Here is a 24,650-nt window from a genome sequence, read left to right on the forward strand (position 1 = left end):
TCTATTAATTCAAGTCAATTAATTTTGGTTAATTTGAAAGACCCTTCCATAAATTCTTTGTTGTAAATTTTCTAAGACAGATAGAATCCCTATTTAAGATTAATTTAACTTTTAAAGATAATAATAATCTCTGCAAATTAAATATAATGCACCTATTGTATTAAGAATACATCTAATCGACAGAAAATCATACTATGAAATATCACATTGCACATGAAACTGAAACAAATGCTGCAGGAAAAAAATAAATATTGCCACTGATTTGGAAAGAATAGAAGCTTTCTTTTGTTATCTCATTTTACTGATTAAGAAACGGTTTATCTCAACCTTATTTCAAAAGATGCTCGCAAACAAAAGCTTTTCACTGTACCCCGGCGCATGTGACAATAATAAACTAAACTAAACCAAACTTACCCAGCTCCCTGGTGAATGGTACTATATAATCTGCCCTTATTTCTGACCCTGGCAGTATATTCCAGACCCTGAAAAGTGTGGTTTGTTTAAAAAGGTTTTTCCTGTATCACCTTTGGTCCCATTTGCCCATTACCTCTAATGTCATTAATGCCATGACTTGTAAATGAATTAAGGCTTCAAGCAGACTGCAAAAGACGTTTGCCAAAATAATTACTATGATGAAAGGCAATGACATTAAGAAACATGTTTAAGAAGGAACTGCAGATGCAGGTTTTTAAACCAAATATAGACACAAAAATCTGGCATAACTCAGCGGGACAGGCAGCATCTCTGGAGAGAAGGAATGCATGACGTTTCGGGTCGAGACCCTTCTTCAGATAAGGGAAACAAGCAATATAGATGGTGATGTGGAAAGATAAAGAACAATGAATGAAAGATATGCAAACAAACTAACGATGATAAAGGAAAGGGGCCATCTTAAGCCATTTGGAGAGTGAAAGTGAGAAGCTAGTGCGACTTGGGTGGGGGAGGGATAGATGGAGAGGAAATGCCGGGCTACCTGAAATGTGAGAAATCAATACTAATACCACTGGGCTGTAAGCTGCTCAAGCGAAATACAAGATGCTGTTCCTCCAATTTACGCTTAGCCTCACTGACAATGGAGGAGTCCGTGGACAGAAAGGTCTGTGTAGGAATGGGAAGGAGAATTATAATGTCCAGCAACCAGGAGATCAAGTTAGTTCAAGTGGGTTGAGCGAAGGTGTCGAGCGAAATGATCGCCCAGTTTGCGTTTGGTCTCGCCGATGTACAATAGTCCACATCTTGAACAACAGATACAGTAGATGAGGTTGGAGGAGGTGCAAGTAAACCTCTGCCTAATCTGAAAGGACTGTCGCGGTCCCTGGGCAGAGTTGAGGGAGCAGGTACAGGGACAGGTGTTGTATCTTCTGCGGTTGCAGAGGAAGGTACCTGGGGAAGGGATGGTTTGGGTGGGAAGGGATGAGTTAACCAGGGAGTTGCGGAGGGAACACTCTCTGTGGAAGGCAGAAAGGGGTGGAGATGGGAAAATGTGGCTAGTGGTGGGATCCCGTTGGAGGTAGCAGAAATTTTGGAGGATTATGTGTTGTATGCGAAGGCTGATGGGGAGGTAGGTAAGGTGGAAGGGGGACTCTGTCTCTGTTGCGACTAGAGGGATGGGGAGCAAGGGCGGAGCTGCGGGACACAGAGGAGACATGAGTGAGGGCCTCATCTATGATGGGAGAGGGGAATCCCCGTTCCCTAAAGAATGAGGACATCTCAGATGTTCTAATTTGGAACAACTCATTTTGGGCGCAGATGCAGCATAGACGGAGGAATTGGGAGTAGGGGATAGAGTCTTTACAGGAAGCAGAGTAGGAAGCAGTGTAGTCGAGATAGTTGTGGGAGTCAGTGGGTTTGTAATAGAAGTCAGTCAATAGTCTATTTCTTGTGATGGAGACTGTGAGATCAAGAAAAGGGAAGGAGGTGGCGGAGATGATCCAAGTAAATTTGAGTGCAGGATGAAAATTGGTGGTGAAGTTGATGAAGTCCATGAGTTCTGCATGGGTGCAGGTTGTAGCACCGATGCAATCATCAATGTAATGGAGATAGAGTTTGGGGATAGGGCCAGCGAACGCCTGGAACAGGGATTGTTCAACGTACCCTACAAAGATAGACACAAAAAGCTGGAGTAACTCAGCGGGACAGGCAGTATCTCTGGGGAGAAGGAATGGGTGACGTTTTGGGTCGAGACCTTTCTTCAGTCCCTACAAAGAGGCAGGCATAGCTAGGGCCCATGCAGGTTCCCATAGCTACGCCTTGGACTTGGAGGAAATGGGAGGAGTCAAAGGAGAAGTTGTTGAGGGTAAGGAGCAGCTCCGCTAGGTGCAGTAGAGTTTTAGTAGAAGGAAATTGGATGGTTCTCCTGTCAAGGAAGAAAGAGCGTGCTTTAAAGCCTTCTTGGTGGGGGACGGAGGTGTAGTGACTGAACTTGTTGCCAAGTTCAACTATTTATTCCCATCCCCAATTGTCTTTCAACTAAATGGTTTGCTAGCAACAATAAATTAGGTGCATTTTGTTGGCCTGGAGGCACATTAAGACCACACTTGTTAAAGACTGAATTGGTCCAATCTTGATATCAAGGCTCAATACCAATTGGGATTATTCACGTTGCCTCAAAATTAATTGGACTTTTAAGTCTAATTTTACATCAGTTTAAGTTCTTTCCATCCACACTTTATATTTCATCCATTATGAAAAACACAAACATTACTCAATGAGATTGTGTTGTTGTGTTTCACAAATTGGTGTTTTACTATGGTCACTGATTCAAGGAGATACAGGCCCTTCGACCCATCAAGGCTACATTAACTCTAACCAAAGCCATTTTATTCTCCCATTTTTTCATCAACCCCCTCGGATTCTACCACTCATCTAAGCATTTAGTACAATACACAATGGCCAATATATCTATCAGTCCCCATGCCTTTGGGAAGTGAGAGGGATATGAAGCTTGTAAGGGAAACCCACATGGTTAAAGTTAGAACATGCAAACTCCACATAGAAACCACCCAAGGTCAGGATTGAACCTCGGTCTCTGGCACTGAGGCAGCAGCTCTGCTAGCTGCGGCGCTAAGAAGTATAGTTATTCTTAACACAAACGAACAATGTATATATAATTGGAGACAGCCATGCAGCATATTATATTTAAGCTGTAGCCTCAGTTTTAGAAGTCACCAATCATTACCTAAAAAAAAAAAATCACATTTCAACATACACAAAGACTGCGATGAAGATTGTTTGTTTGCATGTATTTTCATCTATTTAAATACAGAAGTGGCATCAACAGGAAACATGCAGCAACATCCATTTGTTATTTCCCCTGTGTACGGTTCGAATAGCAGTTATGGGTCTAAACAATGACTAGTGATGGATCTGCAAATTATATACAACGTGCAGACGGAAACACATGAAAAAGCTGAGATTTTAATGTCATTAAGTACAGAAATTGCGTTCTATTTTTATAAATTTTAACTTGAACACAGTATGCTATTGAAGTGGAATAATTTTTCATGAAATTATGAATAAGAACCAAGATGAAAATTAGAGATGCGTCGGCTTATAGAACAAGTACCGCGACAGAGAATATGTAGAAAATATCAAACAAATGGTGCGTAAAAGGAGCTGGAGAGATTAAATGATAAAAAAGAATGATAATACAGGTGTGGTAGCGCACCAAATGGACTGGAGGAAATCTTTGTCTTTTTAACTGGAGACTTTTCAACTAAACAAACAGACAGGAGTAATAAATGGAAGTAGTAAAATCAATCCCAACCATTCTTTCTTGGCCTCGCCCCCCAATTTATAATTTACACAAGCCAATTAGCCTTCACACAGAGAGTGGTGAATCTCTGGAATTCTCTGCCACAGAAGGTAGTTGAGGCCAGTTCATTGGCTATATTTAAGAGGGAGTTAGATGTGGCCCTTGTGGCTAAAGGGATCAGGGGGTATGGAGAGAAGGCAGGTACAGGATACTGAGTTGGATGATCAGCTATGATCATATTGAATGGCGGTGCAGGCTCGAAGGGCCGAATGGCCTACTGCACATATTTTCAATGTTTCTATGCTTCAAACGTGTACATCTTTAGAATGTGGGAGGAAACCGGCGCTCCCGGAGAAAACCCACACAGTCAAGATTCAAGATTCAAGAAATTTATTGCCATGTCAACAAGTTGATAGGAATGTGTCTTGGTTCGCTCTCAGACAGATACAATACAGTACAATACAACCACCACATACACCACAATAAATAATACGGACAATACCGTACGAAGGACAATATATACAGGAAGGACAGTACCCAGCAGCGTCATATTAAGTGTAAGTGTAAGTGCAAAAGAAAGTGCAAAGTGATTAGTGCAAATTCAAATATCTGATGGCTTGGAGGTAGGTCACGGAGAGAACATACAAACTCCATATAGACAGCACCAGTAGTCAGGATTGAACCCAGGTCTCTGGTGCTGTAAGGCAGCACCTCTACCGCTACGCTACCCAGAAAGTCTAAAAATCGAAGAATAAAGGATAAGGCAAGATCATTTGGCCCATCAAGTCCATTCTTTCCGACATGCCATACACTTTGCCTTATTAGGAACTTTACAACACTTATTCAGTCTTGAGAGAATGCACTGCCAAATAATTCTCCTTGATATTTATTTACACTTAAGCTTCTCAGCTCACCTGGCAGCATCTTAGCCTTTGAGTCATAAGATTTGAGTGCAAGGAATACTTCAGGAATAAAATGTCATGGGCCTGTCCCACTTAGGCAACTTTTTAGGCGACTGCAGGAGACTATGCAGTCGCCACAAGGTCGCCACATGTTTGCGGGTGGTTGCCGGAGAGTTGCCTTTATGGTCATGAGTTTCCGCATTCTGGGAACTAGTCGCGTCCTCATTATGGTCGCCGGGAATTTTTCACCATGTTGAAAAATTAGAGGTGACCAGAATGAAGCCGCCATGGAGAGTAGCAAGAATTCTCGTGCCGTAGGTGAGTCGCCAGGAGGTCCTAATGGGTTGCCAGGAGGTCGAAGGTTCTTGGAGGTTCTCGTAGGTTGTAGCCGGTGCTGACTGGTGAATTTCATTAGCTCATTGGGAAAAAAAAAGGTAAGCAGTAGTTTTTAGAACCAAGGATAACCGACTGGTAATGTTACACAGCCGTGTATCTCTGGCTTCTTAAAAGTTGTCCCCACTCCTTCTCCCCCCTCTCCCCCTCTTTTAAAGGACTTACCGTACACTGTGCTTTAGCCGTCTTTTACAGCGCCAACCTTCCTGTACATTGCGGTGTGTGTCTGTTTCACCTTGGCTTTGCACCGTGTGAATTTTGTAGACAGCGCTCCCCCCGCTTTCCCTGTCCCCTGCCTGCATAACGGGCTGGTGAAGGAAGTGATGTGTGTGTGTGTGTGTGTGTGCGTGTTCCACTCTGACAGTCGCCATTCCAGTTGCTGGTTTTTCAGGCAACTGACGGCAACTTGACAGTCGCCGGAAGTCCGCTGAAAAATCGCCTAAGTGGGACAGGCCCATAAGGGTAATTTTCCTATCCATAAGCACTCAAGTGGAAGCTCTACTTTGTTTATATCTGTGACATATTTTCCAGCATGGAAAACTCCCAAAGGAAATTTTAAAAGTCATCATCATCATGCGAAAAAGTTGTGTTAGCAGTGATGATGACTCCATTCCTTTATGAATGGTCTAGTTTTAGTTTTGCTTAGTTTAGTTTAGTTTACTTTACTTTAGTTTATTATGGTCATGTGTACCGAGGTACAGTGTAAAACCTTTCTTGCGTGCTATTCAGTCAGTGAAAAGACTAAACATGGTTACAATCGAACCATCCATAGGCACAGGATAAAGGGAATAATGTTTAATGCAAGATAAAGTCTGATAAAGTCTGATTAAAGATATTTCTAAGGTCTCCAATGAGGTAGAGGGTAGGCCAGGGCCGCTCTATAGTTGGTGAAAGTATGGTTCAGTTGCCTGTTAACAGCTGGGAAGAAATTGTCCCTGAATCTGGAGGAGTGCGTTTTTAAACTTTCGTACCTCTTGCCTGATGAGAGAGGGGAGAAGACCGGGGTGAGACTGGTCCTTGATTTTGCTGGTGGCCTTGCCATGGCAGCGCGAAGTGTGAATGGAGTCAATAAAAAGAATTTCAGAGTTATAGGGAGAGATATTTTTGGTGTAACTTATAGGATTGATGTTACATTGAAACAGTATGGACTTGATGGGCTAAATAATGTCCATCTGTATTAAAAACCATTCTGTAACTCCATCTAGTAATTAGACCAAGACTTTTCTGGATATCTCCAATTAGCGGGAAAGCAAGACAACTCTTCCCAAAAGCATGTCTTGTAGAGACTTCTGATAAAACACCAAATGAGTTCTTAGAGAGTGGGAATAATCTGCTAATTAGATGTCTTTATGGGCTCTTCTTGAGCAACTCTCACTTTAAACCCTTCAAATATAATTAAAATGCATTATAAACATAAAGTAATGATTTTGAGCATCACACAACAAAACATTATGTAGGCTGAATAATTTCAAAAGGCTCGCAATAGGCTGGAGCTAAGTGGCAGCAAATTAAGACTGAAATGTCCGTGATAACATTAGGTGCAAGAAAGTGATCCAGAATACGAGCAGCAGCAAGGAAATCAGAAAGGAATAAACAGAAACACATAACAAACTATAACAAGATGGATAGAGTAATAAATAGAAGCAGGGAAAGTCGAAGACTCATAAAGTGGAGGAGACGGGAAGAAAAAGAACCATGCTCACCGATAAATAAACAAGAAAAAACAGCAAAGAGAGGCTGAGGCATGGTGACAAACTGACATCATTAGAGGCAGAGGGAAATGAGAGAGATTAAGGGTGCAGGACATTGAGGTAGTGACCTGAAATGTTAACTCTGACCTGCTGAGGATCCTCATACTGCCTGCCTTTATTTGGATTTCCAAAGGATTTATAGCTGTGCATATAACTAATTGCCGTTAATGGGAAGATGGGCCACCATTAGGCATGATCCCAACCTCAAATCCCCAATTAAACTAAATCATGTTTATTGTTATCTAAATCAAAAACAACAAATCCGAGGAGGCTGAAATTACACAAAAGCAGAAGATGCTATAAACAAGCAGTAGGTCAGGCAGCATCTGTGGATGGAACGAGATAATGTTTTACGTCAGGACTGTAAATGAGAGAAAGCCAGTTTATTTGGGTTGCAGAGAGGGTGGGGGAGGGATGGATAAAACAAAGGTAATATCTCTGATATAGTCAGGGATGCTAATTCCCTGGGGAAAAACTGTGGAATAAATTATCAATTGTATGACTTTATGAGGAAATTTAGAGAAGAAAAACATGAAGGAATGAACATAAGAGCCATAAAATGTAACATTCGGGGTGTGAGTGTGTATGTGTGTGAGTGAGTATGTTTGTGAGTGTGTGCGAGTAAGAGAGTGTGTGGGAGCATGTATGTGAGAGAGAGTATGAGAGAGAATGTATGTGTGAGAATGTGTGTGAGAGAGAGTGTGTGAGGGAGAGGGTGTGTGAGAGAGTGTAAGAGAGTGTGCATGGCAGAGGGAGGGTGTGTGAGAGAGTGTGCGTGAAAGCGGGAAAGAGTGTGTGTGTGTGAGAGAGAGAGAGGCAGGAATTAAAGCACAAATAATGTAACATGCAAGCTGCAAAATGTAATGAGCAGGTAATGCCCAACAGGTCTGGCTGTGCTGGAGGAGAGAGAGAAACTCTGCCAGTATTACAGAAGGACAAACTACAGCAAAATTGGTCAGTTCTGATGTCAATAGAGGAAATGAGTTACCCGCAGAAATCAACATGGAATCTAGAAGGCAGTCAGATACCTCGATGAAAAACAAGGTGCTGTTTCTCCAACTTAGGTTGTGCCATGTTATATCAGTACAGGAGAACACAGACAGGAGCAAGGGAAATTAGGGATAGCAATTAGTGCTGATTGGGCCTGAAAATCTCACCTCTATTGTTACATGTGCAGGTAGATTAATGATGGTCTTTGCGTCATGCTCGGCAAAAGGTTTTGTGGGCCGAAGGGCCTGTTCCTGTGCTGTACTGTTCTACGTTCTATATTCCATCTTTAGACTTTACTTTGGAGACACATTGGTGCTATGGAGAGGTTTTTAGAAAATTATGTTCTAAATGACATTGTTTAAGAAAGAATTGCAGTTGCTGGAAAAATCGAAGGTAGGCATAAAGGCTGGAGAAAATCAACGGGTGAGGCAGCATCTATGGAGCGAAGGAATAGGTGACGTTTCGGGTCGAGACCCTGAAGTTGTTTAGTTTTGTTTAGTTTAGTTTAGAGATACAGCATGGAAACAAGCCCGATGGCCCACCGAGCCCACACTGACCAGTGATCACCCCATACATTAGCACTATCCTACACACCAGGGACGATTTACAATTTTTCCAAAGCCTGACCACCTTGGGTGCCGTCTGTGTGGAGTTTGCACGTTCTCCAGATGACCATTTGGGTTTCCTCTGGGTGCTTCGGTTTCCTCCAACATCCCAAAGACATGCGGGTTTGTAGATTAATTGACCTCTGTAAATTGCCCCAGGTGTGTAGGATATGAAAGTGGGATAACATAAAACTGTCAGGTTGGAGGCCGATGACTGGTCAGGTGCCTCAGGAATCTGTGTTGGGTCTGTTGTTTGTCATATTCATCAATGATCTGGATGATGGTGTGGGAAATTGGATTAGCAAATGTGCAGATGATACTAAGATAGGTGGTGTTGTGGATAATGAAGTAGATTTTCAAAGTCTACAGAGAGATTTAGGCCATTCGGAAGAGTGGGCTGAAAGATGGCAGATGGAGTTTAATGCTGATATGTGTGAGGTGCTACATCTTGGCAGGACAAATCAAAATAGGATGTACATGGTAAATGGTAGCGAATTGAGGAATGCAGTTGAACAGAGGGATTTAGGAATTACTGTGCATAGTTCCCTGAAGGTGGAATCTCATGTAGATAGGGTGGTAAAGAATGCTTTTGGTGTGCTGGCCTTTATAAATCAGAGCATTGAGTATAGAAGTTGGGATGTAATGTTAAAATTGTACAAGGCATTGGTGAGGCCAATTCTGGAGTATGGTGTACAATTTTGGTTGCCAAATTATAGGAAAGATGTCAACATAATAGAGAGAGTACAGAGGAGATTTACTAGAATGTTGCCTGGGTTTCAGCACCTAAGTTACAGAGAAAGGTTGAACAAGATAGGACTTTATTCTTTGGAGCACAGAAGGTTAAAGGGGGACTTGATAGAGGTCTTTAAAGTTATGAGAGGGATAGACAGAGTTGACGTGGATAAGCTTTTCCCACTGAGAGTAGGGAAGATTCAAACAAGAGGACATGATTTGAGAACTAAGGGACAAAAGTTTAGGGGTAACATGAGGGGGAACCTCTTTACTCAGAGAGTGGTAACTGTGTGGAATGAGCTTCCAGTGGAAGTGGTGGAGGCAGGTTCGATGGTATCATTTAAAAATAAATTGGATAGGTATATGGACGGGAGAGGAATGGAGGGTTATGGTCTGAGTGCAGGTAGATGGGACTAGGTGAGAGTAAGTGTTCGGCACGGACTAGAAGGGCTGAGATGGCCTGTTTCCGTCCTGTAATTGTTGTATGGTTATATGGTTATATGGTTATACTGTGAACAGATGATCACTGGTCGTCGTGGACTCGGTGGGCCAAAGAGCCTGTTTCCATGCTATATCTCTAAACTAAATTAAACAATGTCATTTAGAACTCAACAGCATTTTCAAAAAACCTCTCTACGGCACTAATGTGCCTGATTACTATTAATCAATAGCCATAAATGTTAAATTTCAAAAACAACAAATGATATAATCATAATTTGATATCCAACACTATTCACACATCCACCTGATGGAACATTAAGTGCCAGAGGCAACAAGTAGTTGAATGTGTAGTCTGAATATGTATCATATTAACAGTGACAATTAGCATAAACATCATTGAGAAAAGGAGAACTAATTTCAGTCTATGTACCGAAAATCACTTTAGATTAAGAAGATTTTTAAATGATAATATGAAACCAAATACTAATACATTGTCTGCATTCCTTCTACATGCTTGTAAAACACACTTATCTTTGTGAGTTCATTATTGGCTGTTCACTTTACCCGGTGTAACAGTGTAGTCACTGTGGAAGGATGAGGTGGTCTTCAGCCACCAAAATACTTTAAAGGCGGATGCTGTTCGTGTACAACACTGTGTTTATGTACTCCCAAAAGTGTATCAAAGCTCAGATCCATAGAAATAAAAGAAAAGGCAAACAAAACAAGCATCAGACTGCACAAAATAAAATACGGACAAGGCAAACAGGTGAGGCATTGTTTAGTTGCCTAAAGTAGATCAATATCTGCACTTGCAAGCCAGGAATCCTACCTACTTTCCTCTGGAGCTGCAAGGATCATCTTACGGCCTGCAGACAGACTGTCGCCAATATTCACTGACAGACAACCTATTCCACCTCTGCAAAAATCATGCACATCTTCATTCTTTGTGGTTCACTAAAATAGGGTGAGGAATTTTCACCTAAATCTTCAGTGGTTTTTGTGTGTCCTTCAAAATGTTTGTTTGATATTGCTCACAGTTTTAGTTTTCTGTTTTTTGTGTGCAATCAGTAACAGCCAGAGCCCCAGTCTGGCTACCTTCACTTGGATACCAGCTCTCTTCAGCGGTGAGTTGTAATTCAGTTGATATTTCTGTAAAATAGCGTGGTGATTAATTTTGCAGCATTTGGTTGTAAATTGTTGATGTGGTGAGAGCTTCCTTGGCCGCCTGTGGATTCATATGACATGAAGAAATTTTCAGCAATTCATGTTGGCATTTAGCAAATTACTTGGGCCCTGTGAACATGATTTGACTGTATCACAAGAAAAATTGTGTTATCCACTATGTTCTGATAGCCACCTGAGATTTTACACGTCAGTAAATCTCAAACAAGAACTCTCTCAGTGAACAAGATAAATAGCCAACATTTAATCTCAACATTAATTGTTCAATCTATTCTTACCAACAGCACAAAAGTATGAGTAGTGCACAATTAGTTTTGTTTAGAGATCCAGCGTGGAAACAGGCCCTTCGGCCCAACGAGTCCACGCCAACAAACGATCCCCGCACTTTAACACTATCCTACACACGCTAGGGACAACTTACAATTTTACCGAAGCCAAAATATCTGCAAGCCTGTACATCATTGGACTGTGGGAGGAAACCGGAGCACCCGGAGGCAGGATTTCACTATATTAATGAGCCATGCAGCGGGGAAACAGGTGCTTCGACCCGACTTGCCCACGCTGACCAACATGCTCCATCTACACTAGTCCCACCTGCCTGCATTTGAACCATTTGCCTCTAAACCTATCCTGTCCATACACCTGTCCAAATGTCTCATAAATGTCATGATAGTACCTGCCTCCAGCAGCTTGTTCCATACACCCACCACCCTTTGTGTTAATAATTTGCCCCTTGGGTTCCTATTAAACCTTTCCTCCCTCACCTTAAACCTATTTTCTCTGGTTCTCAATATGGTGCTCAACAATAAGTGGGCCAACAAGTAATTTTAGAACTTTGGGAAATGTTAGAAATGTGACTCATTTATACTTTATATTAGCAGGTGGAAATTGTATTAAGTGTTTTAATTGTTAAATCCTGGAATTTAAAGCTGGATCCATTCATAAGTTCATACGTTCACATGTTCTAGGAGCAGAATTAGACCATTTGGCCCATCAAGTCTACTCCGCCATTCAGTCATGGCTGATCTATATTTCCCTCTCAACCCCATTCTCCTGCCTTCTCACCATAACCCATAACCCCTGAGACCCTTACTAATTAAGAATCTGCCTTAGAAAAATATCCATTGACGGCCTCCACAGCAAGGAATTCCACGGATTTTCCACCCTCTGACTAAAGAAATTCTTGCTCATCTCCTTTCTAAAAGTATGTCCTTTTATTCTGAGGCTATGGCCTCTGGTCGTAGACTCTCCCACTAGTGGAAGCATCCTCTTCTCCACATCTAGTCTATTCAGGCCTTTCACTATTTAGTAAGTTTCAATAAGGTGCCCTCTCATCCTCCTAAACTCAAGCAGTACAGGCCCAGTGCCTTCAAATGCTCATCAGATGTTAACCCAATCATTCCTGGGATCATTCTGGTAAACTTCCTTGGGACCCTCTCCAACGGCAGCACATTCTCCCTTAGTTATAAGGTGAGCATTTGTGCCTATCTGGAATTTGACAGAGCATATCAACCAGAACAGTGGCCTGGTTTGACCTCCTCATTATCCCTTTGTAATGGCAGAAATGCAATTTCCCTGTCAGATCAAAATCTTTGACTCAAATCCCTTTTAGCAAAAGCATCTCAATGTTGAACATGAAATGAAAGATAACTTCCATCAGAGCATTTGACAAAAAAAATTGACTTACCTTTTGACAATTCAATTAGAAAGTTATATATGTTAAGGTGAGAAAGGCATTGGATTCAGTGTAGTCTTAGTTTACAGTTATATTTTTACTAGTTTATTTTAGTTTAGAGATAGTACAGCGTGGAAGCAGGCCCTTCTACCCACTGAGTCCGCACCGACCAGCGATCCCAGCACATTAACATTATCCTACACAATCTAGGGACAATTTACACTTATAGAAACATAGAAAACATAGAAAAATAGGTGCAGGAATAGGCCATTCGGCCCTTCAAGCCAGCACCGCCATTCCATATGATCGTGGCAGATCATCTAACATCAGTACCCCAATCTTGATTCTTCCCCATATCCCTCGATCAATTTTGCCCTAAGAGCTAAATCAAACTCTTGAAAACATCCAGTGAATTGGCCTCCCACTGACTTCTGTGGCAGAGAATTCCACAGATTCACAACTCTCTGGGTGAAAAAGATTTTCCTCATCTCAGTCCTAAATGGCCTATCCCTTATTCTTGAACTGTGACCCCTGGTTCTGGACTCCCCCAACATCGGGAACATTTTTCCTGCATCTAGCCTGTCAAATCCTCTCGCAATGAAGGCCAATATGCTATTAGCTTTCTTCACTGCCTGCTGTACCTGCATGCTTACCTTCAGTGACTGATGTACAAGACTCATTGCACCTCCCCTTTTCAGAATCTGACACCATTCAGATAATAACCTGCCTTCCTGTTCTTGCCACCGGTGGATAACCTCACATTTATCCACATTATACTGCATCTGCCATGCATCTGCTCACTCACCCAATCTATCCGTCACCCTGCAGTCTCATAGCTTCCTCCTCACAGCTCACACTGCCACCCTGCTTTGTGTCATCCGCAAACGTGGAGATGTCACATTTAATTCCCTCGTCTAAATCATTGATATATATTGTAAATAACTGGGGTCCCAGCACCGAGCCTTGCGGCACCCCAATAGTCTCTGCCTGCCATTCTGAAAAGGACCCGTTAATTCCTACTCTTTGCTTCCTGTCTGCCAACCAGTTCTCCATCCATGTCAATACCCTACCCCCAATACCATGTGCTCTAATTTTACACACTAATCTCTTGTGTGGGACCTTGTCAACGGCTTTTTGAAAGTCCAGATAAACCACATCCACATGCTCTCCCTATCCATTCTACTTGTTACATCCTCAATAAATTCCAGAAGATTAGTCGCATGATTTTCCCTTCATAAAACATGCTGACTTTGACCAATCCTGTCACTGCTTTCCAAATGCGCTGCTATAACATCTTTAATAATCGACTCAAGCATCTTCCCCACTACCGATGTAAGACGAACTGGTCTATAATTCCCCGTTTTCTTGCTCCCTCCTTTCTTAAAAAGTGGAGTTCCATTGGCTGCCCTCCAGTTCACAAGAACTGATCCAGAGTCAAGAGAACAATAGAAAATGGTCGCCAATGCATCCACAATTTCTATGGCCACATCCTCGAGTACACTGGGATGCAGACCATCAGGCCCTGGGGATTTACCTGCCTTCAGTCCCAACAGTTTACCCAACACCATTTCCTGACGAATGTGAATTCCCTTTAGTTCTTCCTTCCAACTAGATCCTCGGTCCCCTCAGTCTTTCTGGGAGATTGTTTGTGTCTTCCTTAGTGAAGAAAGAACCAAATAACTTGTTTAACTGTTCTGCCATTTCCTTGTTTCCCATTATAAATTCTGAATCTGACACGATTATCTGTGAGACACAGCTTGTGAAAGGTTGTGATTTATTGTATATGATTTGTTTGCCTCCCAATTCATATCGATAGGTTTATGTGTTTTACCCACAGGCAATGATGGGACCACGACACTTGGCATACCCATGGATGGCAAGCGTGCCCAACATCAGGGCAGCCACATCAGGCACATCCGGCATCCAGCCTGGATACACGCACACCCACAGCATTCCCACCGCGATTAGAGAGTCAAGGGCCTGTACCACGTACATGCGACTCCATGCGACAAGCGCAACATAAGGGGCCTGTCCCACGAGCATGCGACTCCATGTGGCAAGCGCGACCTAACGTGGTTGCTTGAGCCGTAAGGCCTCTCGGGGCCGGTCCCACTTCGATCGCCGGAGCCCTATGCAGTTGTGCGGGGCTGGTCCCGACATCGCGCGGGGCTCCGAAAAACTGACCGTGTTCAAACATTCCGCGCGGCAACGGCCTGCCGGCCCGCAGCCGCCTCGAACTTCTTGTCACTCACTCGACCTCCGCGCGGCCCCCGCTTCTGGTTTGGTCGCGCTTGCCGCATGCAGTCGCATGCTCATGGGACAGGCCCTTTAGGTCGCGCTTGCCGCAAGCAGTCGCATGCTCGTGGGACATGCCCTTCAGAACGCAAGTATGAACTTGAGCCTGAATCTCTCAGACTATTTGATTGACGATAGCCCAGGGCAAAGTGCCCATAAAGAATGATGTTCTTTCACCTGCTGTAAAAATTAAAATATTCTGTTGTCATGTGTTGTACATTAGAATTTTGTTTCTTGTTGTTGGTTTTCAATATGCTATTTGTTGGCTTGCACTAAATAAACAATTTATTTCTTAAAGTTGTTGGTCTTTGTATTTATTGTAAATAAGTTAACTTACAACGTGATTATTATTCTTCAGTGTAACCTTCTTGCGTTGTGGAAAAAGCTGTTTGTTTGACTATCAATAAAATTCTTGTCATTTTTATGGAAATTTGATGTGTGATGATCTTCTCATTACTCAGTATTGTTCATCATGGAATTAATCTCACATATATAAACTACGATTTATTAGATAAATAAAACACACAAAGACATTGAACTGTATTGAAATGCAAAATGTGTCATATAATGTCATATAATGTGGTCAATAAGGAAAAACAGACACAAGCATTTCACTGCTTTTAAATTTGTGGCATTTTTATGAAAATCTGATGTGTGAGGTATTATTATCACAGTATTAATAATTTCACATACTTAAATCCTCCATTAACATACATAAATCCTCCTTTTATTAGATCAGTTCCTGCAGTGGTGGTCCTCCGTTTGTGGTGTGGGATGTCAGCTGCTGATCCTCACCACATATTGTTCTGCCAGGGTACACTGCCTAGTTCGGAGTTGTAGTAAGCGCAGAGATGGTCTCTCTTGTTACAGGTGTTTCCTTGCAGTCTCTCCAGTGTCACCATGGGTGCAGCCTGCCCTCCAGCTCTCCATGAACCTGGTGTGATGTTGCCTGTCTGTTTGTCCACCGTGTCACCCTCCACCATGGCTGCTGCCGCTACATTTCCGGTGTGGATCAGGTTGTGGAGGACGCATGCTGCATAGACAATGGTCTGCACATTCTCGGGCTCCTGCTCCATTGTAGTCAGCAAGCATCTGAATCTGCCAGCAAGGATACCAAAGGCATTTTCCACGACCCTCCTAGCCCTGGACAGCTTGTGATTAAAGATCCTCCGCTCCCTTGAGATTCGCCTGTGAGGGTATGGCTTCATCATCCATGTCCTGAGTGCGAAGGCATCATCACCAACCAATGCGTAGGGGATATCAGGGTTGTCTTCCCCCGGCAGAGGTACTGGATCAGGAAAGACTGCTCTCCCTTCTTCCAGTGCTTGCCCAAGGGAGGTCTCTCTCCAGATCCCTCCATCTGTGGCACTGCCAGGTGTGCCCACATCCACATACAGGAAGTTGTAGTTTGCATCCACCACAGCGAACAGCATGATGGAATGGAACTTCTTGTAGTTAAAGTACATAGAACCTCCCCTGGGTGGCCACATGCTTCTCGTCAACTGCCCCACATGTGTGCAGGAAGTTCCATCTGGTTTGAAAGCCGTGCACCACTGCCCTCCCCTCGTCAGGTGTACGGGGCAGTCAATTATTTCTTCTTCATATGCATTGATGATGGCCTCACAGGTCTCTCGGACAATCTTGCTGATGGTGTTGTGGGCCACACGAAAGTTGTAGGAGAGGCTCTTGCAGGAGTCTCCTGATGCAAGGTAGCGGAGGGTGGTGGCCAGCGCAGGCCTGGTTCCAGTGCCTTCCTCATGAAGGTGCTTTTTCTCCAGAAGATGACCGACTCGTGGCTTCAGCTCCTGAAACAGGTCAGGGGGACCCTTGTGAAGTTTCTAAAGGCAGCCTCATCTTCCCGCTGCAGATCAGTCATCATGATCTCATACTGGCCCAAAGTGGGTCTCATCTGGAACAAGGACCTCGTCCACACAGACCTCTTCCTGTGTTTCTTGATAGCCTTTCTTGTTGTACTTCTGCCTGGCTGATCTGTAATTATGAGGGCTGCTGCAAACAGACGTCTCTGTTGTTGCTGCAGCAATGCAATCTGTATTTCTTCCATGATGGTCATGATGCAGAATAGCAGCCTGCAACCCCCTTTATAGGGAAGCTGGGTATTCTAATGACATCACGCGCACCAGACGACTGTGCTGATGCATGATGACGCTTGATGACATGTGTCAGTCACTACCAGCCTGTCGTGTAAATGACGCGCAAATGACGCCCAAGTGGGACAGGCCCTTTAGAGTCACTTTACAGGGGAACACAATGCACAAAATTGCTTGATTATTTCATGAGAGGAATAGGTTGGCAAGGCGCACAGAGTCTCTTGCCCAGAGCAGGGGAATCGAGAACCAGAAGACATAGATTTGAGGTGAGGGGGAAAAGATTTATTAGGAGCCTGAGGGGTAACGATTTCACAGAAAGGGTGGTGGGTGTATGGAACGAGACTGTCAGAGGAGCTAGTTGAGGCAGTGACTATCTCAATGTTTAAGAAACATTTAGGCAGGTACATGGATAGGACATGTTTTGAGGGATATGGGACAAACGTAGGCCTGTGGGACTAGTGTAGATGGGACATGCTTGTCGGTATGGGCAAGTTGGGCTGAAGGGACTGTTTCCACGCTGTATGACGAGTTACAAAACTATCCTGAAAAATAACATTATATTGCCACAAAGAGTCACCTTCAAATTGCATGAAATCAGAATCGACTATTCAAATCAAAGTTTTATTTTAAAAAAGCCCACATAAGTTCAACATTCTTTTTTCTTTCTAATGATATAAAAGCCAAGTTTGATTGGAACTTACTTAGCACTAATAGAATGATTGAACTAAATATCACTAATATTTAATTTACATTTTTCTGTTTTGTCTGTGTGATACTGAAGTAGTCTTACTGAGGTTCTGGGTTCTTGTGTTACATTTAGTGTTAATGAGTTCTGGCAATGTGAACAAAATGTAGGATTACATACTTAAAATCGATGTGATTAAAAGCTGCATCAGTTGGAGGGTGTCAGAAAACGTCAGTTCACAGAAAACTAATTAGTGCCTGCTATAGTACGCATTGCATTTAAAAGAAATCCTTGCAAAATGAGAAAATTACTTTCAACAAATGAGAAAATCTTTTAACAAGACAATTCCCCTAATCTATCTTTGCTATGATTACACATGGTGTAAAAAAGCCAAAGAATGAGTGGAATAGAGTTATAATTTCTAAACTATTTTAAAAATGCAGTCAGTGCAATTTTCACCAGAAGAACTAATGCCTAATGTGTGCAAATTATTACCATGTGAGATTTTAAATGTATTCTTTGTAATTTCCATCACCCATAAAATGTTTATTGTCACACAGAACTATTATATATGCTATGCAAGACAGTCTCCATCTAATATGCACCGATTCAAAGACGATATATTCATGTGCATAGGTTCTCGGAGCAGAATTAGGCCATTTGGCCCATCAAGTCTATTCTGCCATTCAGTCATGGCTGATCTATCTTTCCCTTCAAATCTCATTCTCCTGCCTTTTCCCCATAACCCCTAACACACTTTCTTATCAAGAATCTCTCATTCTCTACTTTACAAATATCCAAAGATACCCATATTAATCGTGTAGTATGACCAATTGTATATTTCCATTAAAATAAGTGGTGCAAGAATATAAAATCAAATGGCCTTGTTCTGTATTGTATTACTGCTATTACAAGACGCCTAAACATTGAATAAATCTTACCATAGTGTCATTGCACAACCTGGCCCATATTTAGCCAACTCCAATAAAGGTATATTCTTCACATTCTTACACCGTGAAATGAATAAATGAATACGTTTATTGGCCAAGTATTTACATACAAGGAATTTGCCTTGGTGCTCCACCCACAAGTGACAACATGATATACAGTGACAGTTCAGAATGATACATAAAACATTAAACATTAATAATAAAACATTATTGATTAAACGTGTGAATAAATAAAATACCAGAGCAAAGTGAGAGCAATATTACAAGACTGCCTGTACATTGATAGCTGAGTCAAAAGGTAATAAAACCCTACTCCTCCACCAAGTGTACAGTTGATAGAAATATTTTTTAGGGCGGCACAGTGGCGCAGTGGTAGAGTTGTCGCCTCACAGCGCCAGAGACTCGGGATCGATCCTGAGCTCGGATGCTGATTGTGCGGAGTTTACACGTTCTCCCTGTGACTGCGTGGGTTTCCTCCACATCCCAAAGACGTGTGGGTTTGTAGGTTAATAAGTTGCGGTTAATTGCCCCTCGTGTGTAGGGAGTGTATGTGAAAGTGGGATAACATAGAACTAGTGTGTATCTTGAAACTAAACTAGACTAAATAGGGAATTATGCCATCTGATACAAAGAACATAGAACATAGAACAGTGCAGCACAGGACTGAACACTTCATCCCACAACGTTTGTGCTGAACATGATGCCAAGTTAAACTGATCTCATCTGCTTGTACATGATCCATTCCCTGCACTTCCATGTGCCTAATCTAAAAGCCTCTTAAATGCCAGCATTATATCTACCTCCACCACCACACGTAGCAATGCATTCCAGGCCCCCACCACTCTCTGTATAAAAAACTTTCCCCGTTTAAACCTCCATTAAACTTTCCCCCTCTCACCTTATAGCTATGTTTTCTGATGTTGGGCATTTCCACCCTTCAGTCCAGAAATTAATACAGATATCATTTCAATATTAAATCGGAATAAAGTTAAACAACTTACAGAACCACATTCTTATGGACACGCCTTTTCTTGAAAAAAACATTGTACGTTTTTGACTGACCTATTTCACCTTTTTACCTCAAGAAAGGGAGTTACATTGATCATGTTTGATTTGTCACATGTGCAACTGAACAGTGAGATTCATGTTCCATATTTACAAATGTGGGCGCCACCATGCGTTGATGCCATCTCAACAGCCCAAACTCCGGTCTGCCTGCGCGATCAGTCTACTGGAGCGGCTCGGAATCCTGGTAAGGCTCCTTCTGTGCCTACATTCGTCACCCCAAGCTCGAACAGATTGCGAACTGATGTCCCTCTCCTCACCCGGCCATCTATGTGTCCTGGGGGCGCCTCCTGCAACCAACCTTCAAACCACCCTTACTACACATGCACATTATTTGCAAAATGCCCTGTATGTCATATTTGTAAGACATCTTCTCCCCTTTCCTTCCCTCTCCCAACAGGCAAGAGATAGAGAAGTCTGAAGATGCACACCTCCAGATTCAGAGACAGTTTTTTTCCAGCTGTTATCAGGCAACTGAGCCGTCCTATCACTAACTAGAGAATGGTCCTGAGCTACCATCTACCTCATTGGAGACCCTAGAACTATCTTTAATCAGACTTTACTGTACATTATCTTGCATTAAACGTTATCCCCTTTGTGCTGTATCGGTAGTGGACGGCTTCATTGTAATCATGCATCGTCTTGCTGGTTGGATAGCACACAACAAAACCAGCTTTTCACTGTTCCTCGGTACACGTTACAATAAAATAAACAAAACTAAAAAATGGCCAGGCCAACCTCTTCAACTCCAAGCCAGTGTTACCACATGGCCAAATTAAGAGTATCCATTTTTAACAACTTTGAACTAGAAAGATACAAGGTGGTGTCAGAAATGTAGCAAATGTAGTTTACTGTCTCAGTGTAATCTTCTATTCTTATATTCTTGTACTTTAGTATGATTTTATATAGATTTAATATATACGAAGATTTTTACTGAACTACATGCAAAAATGGAATGTTGCTGTACTTAGGTACATGTGGCGATGGCAGAGAGGAATAGTTTGTAGAAGGGCGATCTTATAGAGGTGTACAAAATCATGAGGAACAGATCGGGTAAGCGCATAGAGCCTCTTGCCCAGAGTAGGGGAATCAAGAACCAAAGGACATAGGTTTAAGGTGAGGTGGGAAAGATTTAATGAGGAGAAACTATTTTACACAAAGGGTGATGGGTATATGGAACGAGCTGCTGGAGGAGGTAGTTGAGGCAGGTACTATCATAACAGTTAAGTGACATTTGGACAGGCACATGGATAGGATAGGTTTAGACGGTTATGGGCCAATCGCGAGCAGGTGGGACAAGTGTAGATGTGGCATTTTGGTCAGCATGGACAAGTTGGGTTGAAGGGCCTGTTTCCGTGCTCTATGACTAGGACTATGATTATGACTCTCACCTAATTTTCCATGCCTTCCCACTAGCATTATTCCAACTGAACCTGAGCAGTAAACAGATTAAATGGGTGGTCAGGAATCCAGCATTGAGGGTTAACTTCTGACCCATCATCCTGCTAACCCTGATCACATTAGTTTAATTTAGAGATACAGTGCAGATACAGACACTTTGGCCCACCAAGTCCGCGCCGACCAGCGACTTCTGCACACTAGCACTATCCTACACACTACTGAAAATTTACAATCTTTACTGAAGCCAATCAACATACAAACCAGTACGTCTTTGGAATGTGGAACCTGAGCACCCGGAGAAAACCCACACAGTCATGAGGAGAATGCACAGACAGCACCGGTAGTCAGGATTGAACCCGTAGTCAGGATCTCTAGCGCCATGAGTCTACTGCTGTGCCACCAGAACATCTCATTTAATAAAATATCAATGGACAATAAGAAAATTGATTGAGAAAATAAAGAAAAACTTGTGGAACAGTTATCCCTCTAAATAGGGGTTGTGATTAGCAGGTTTATTCATCAATGATGAAGAGTAATTGAAATCAGGGTACAATTAGATGGTTATTGAGACTCCTACCACACTCCTTCAAGAGTACATTTTTTTTACATCCTGAATCTTTACTCAAAGCTCATTTCATTCCTTGGAATCATTCCCTGTTCAAAACTAAATAATATGTGATAGAATTATAAAATATGCTACCAGACAATATTACAAGTTAGCTGTTGTACAGAGACAACTTCCCAATCAAACCTCAGTCTTCAAACAGTTGGTTTATGTAGTAATTGAATGTGATAGAAAGTAAAAAATGCAGCTTTTAGTTCAATTTATTAGAAAGAATGCGGCAAGGTCAAGAAAAAAACGAAAAACTAAATTGTCACTACTTCCTGAATGGATACAGAACTTGGAAATATCATTACTTTTGTTGCTAATTTTCACTCTGTTCTCACTTCAGATTGTCAATCTCTGGTTCTTTACTTTCGAGGTCTCTCTCCATCTCAGGAAGTAAGCTAGCCACCAATATCCATTGCAAACCTACAGGCTCCCACAGCTATGTTGATGTACTTCATTCCACCCTACCTCCTGTTTCTCCGTTCCATCTTCCTGCTCCCTCTTCCTCCATTGAACTTTCCACAAGCTGCTGATATTTAGTTTAGTTTAGAGATACAGCATGGAAATAGGCCCTTCGGCCCACCGGGTCTGCGCCAACCAACATTCACCCTTTCACTAGTTCTATGTTATCTCACTTTCGCAGCCTACTCACGAGGGACAATTTACAGAAGCTAATTAACCTAGAAACCCGTAGTTTTTGGAGTGTGGGAGGAAACCGGAGCACCCGGAGAAAACCACTGTGATCGCAGGGAGAACAGACAAACAGTCAGCACCCGTACTCATGATCGAACCTAAGTCTCTGTTGCAGCAACTCTTCCGACTCTTCCCTCTGTGCCGCCCTTAGAGTGCTACTCATTTTTCTGAAAGTGGAATGTGCTATAAATAACAAATTGGTGCTTGTATATAGTTCTAGATTTCTCAACTAATTAAAAAAAACTTTTATTTCTCAATCTTGATTTCAAAGCTTGCAATCTCACTCAAACGTGAATTCTGGATGAAAAGAGGGTACTGAAGGATTAAAAGATATGGTTATATTGCATGATCAGGCTAACCTGACAATTTACAAATGATGTTATTCATAAGGCAGCACGGTGGCACAGCGGTAGAGTTGCTGCCTTACAGCGCTAGAGACCCAGGTTCAATTCTGACTAAAGGTGCTGTCTGCATGGAGTTTATACATTCTCCCCATGACATGCGTGGGTTTTCTCCAGGTGCTCCGGTTTTCTCCCACACATCAAAGACACAATGTTGATAGGCTATTTGGCTTGGTAAAATTGTAAATTGTCCCTAGTGTGTGTAATATAGTGTTAGTGCATGGGGATCGCTGGTCGGTGCAGATTAGATGGGCTGAAGGACCTAATTCCGTGCTGTATTTCTAATCTAAACTAAAAAGTACAATTCAATAAACCTTCAATGCATACATTTAATGTATATTACATCTACTATACGTTACTGGAAAGAGATAGATTTAGATATTAATTTTAAATGTGGAATAAAAACGTTGTCAAATATAGATGCTGGTGGGATTATTGATATTTTGAGCTAAGTCATATTCTCAGTAAAGAAGTGATATCCTGGAAATTTGTAATCATAAAGGTGGCATCAATATTTGTAGCACAAACAGTTTCATTTCTTCCTAATCAGAAACAGCAACTGATATAGCAATCTAAACAAAACATTAACAGGTAGAAGATGTTTTAAAGACTTCTCATGGGGAATCTAAAGGAAGAAGTAATTTACACTGAAAATATTTGCTCTACTACAAAGTCACACAATTAACAGAAACTGCTGTTTTTCCACCATTAGATGTTGCCAAGTATCACTAAAATGTTGGCCTCCACTACACCATCTACAGTATAAACTGCATAATTAACAACTGGAGAGTCAAAAGATATCCTTAACCATCAGATGTGGAATTATCATTTTCCTGAACCCTCAACATAGTTAAAACTCCCAATCTGCACACGGTTCCATTCTCAGTTCCCTGTAGCTCTAAACCAGCACTGATTATTTGCTTGAGGTCTGGGCGGCACGGTGGCGCAGTGGTGGAGTTGCTGCCTTACAGCGCCAGAGACCCAGGTTCCATCCTGACCATGGCTGCTGTCTGTATAGAGTTTGTACGTTCTCTCTGAGACTGCGTGGGTTTTCTTCTGGGTGCTCCAGTTTCCTCCCACGTTCCAAAGACCTACAAGTTTGCAGTTTAATTGGCTTCGATAAAATTATAAATTGTCCCCAGTGTGTAGGATAGTGCTAGTGTGCAGGGAGATCGCTGGACATGATAGGCCACTTATTAATTTGCTCTCAGCATACTAGGGGAATTTTACAGTTCAATTAAATACAAACCAGCACATTGACTTGTCTTATTTTTGGCCCATATATCTACCCATGGTCTCCCATATTCCATAGATTTCCAACCACGGGTTGCAAATTACATCTACTCCCCATTGATGATTAATAAGGGGGTACATTATAGAAACGGACTCACCAAGACACTTATATAAGGTATGAATCATTGCCTGTAGTGATCTCTTTTGAATGAACAAACCAAAATGAGAACAAATCAGTTCATCATTTAACTAACTTCACAATTAACACTTTTTTCTATTTTAATGGAGAAATCTAGAAGGGAGAATTGCAAAAGGATCAAAGTGGTGACACAGTGGCTCAGTAGTAGAGTTGCTGCCTTACTGTGCCAGAGACCCAGGTTCGACCTTGACTACGGATGCCGTCTGTACAGAGTTTGTACATTCTCCCTGTGACCATGTGGGTTTTCTCCAGGTTCTCCGGTTTCCTCCCACACTCCAAAGACATGCAGGTTTGTGGTTTAATTGGCTTCAGTAAGTTGTAAAATTGTCCATGGTGTGTAAGAGAGTGTTCTCCAGGTCCTCCGTTTTCCTCCCACATCCAAGAAATGTACAGGTTTATAGATTAATTGGCTTCAGTAAGTTGTAAAATGTCTCTGGTGTGTAAGATAGTATTGGTGTATGTGTTCGCTGGTCGGCGCGGACTTGGTGGGCAAGAAGGGCCAGTGCTGTAACTCTAAAGTCTAAAGTCTAAAGCCCAGATGGTACAATTGGTGCCAGCAATAACACTGCCCAGTGCAGCCTGGAG

The 24,650-nt window shown here is 42.2% G+C and overlaps 1 protein-coding gene across 4 annotated transcripts; it reads left to right on the top strand.

Annotated features, from left to right (window-relative positions):
• The first annotated feature begins 7,224 nt into the window (after positions 1-7,224).
• LOC129700305 (uncharacterized) lies at positions 7,225-15,208 on the top strand. Of its 4 annotated transcripts, none has more exons than XM_055640677.1 (3): positions 7,225-10,692; positions 14,263-14,709; positions 14,758-15,208. In XM_055640677.1, the coding sequence occupies exon 1, from the start codon at positions 8,606-8,608 to the stop codon at positions 9,542-9,544; it is 939 nt and encodes a 312-aa protein (XP_055496652.1). In that variant the 5' UTR covers positions 7,225-8,605; the 3' UTR covers positions 9,545-10,692; positions 14,263-14,709; positions 14,758-15,208. The 4 variants fall into 4 exon arrangements, with proteins under 4 accessions (XP_055496652.1, XP_055496653.1, XP_055496651.1 ...); XM_055640678.1 differs by having other exon boundaries at positions 7,225-10,532; positions 10,637-10,692; positions 14,263-15,208; XM_055640676.1 differs by having other exon boundaries at positions 14,263-15,208.
• The last annotated feature ends 9,442 nt before the right edge of the window (positions 15,209-24,650 follow it).

Source organism: Leucoraja erinacea, chromosome 9 (assembly GCF_028641065.1).
Source record: "Leucoraja erinacea ecotype New England chromosome 9, Leri_hhj_1, whole genome shotgun sequence".
NCBI classification, from domain to species: domain Eukaryota; kingdom Metazoa; phylum Chordata; class Chondrichthyes; order Rajiformes; family Rajidae; genus Leucoraja; species Leucoraja erinaceus.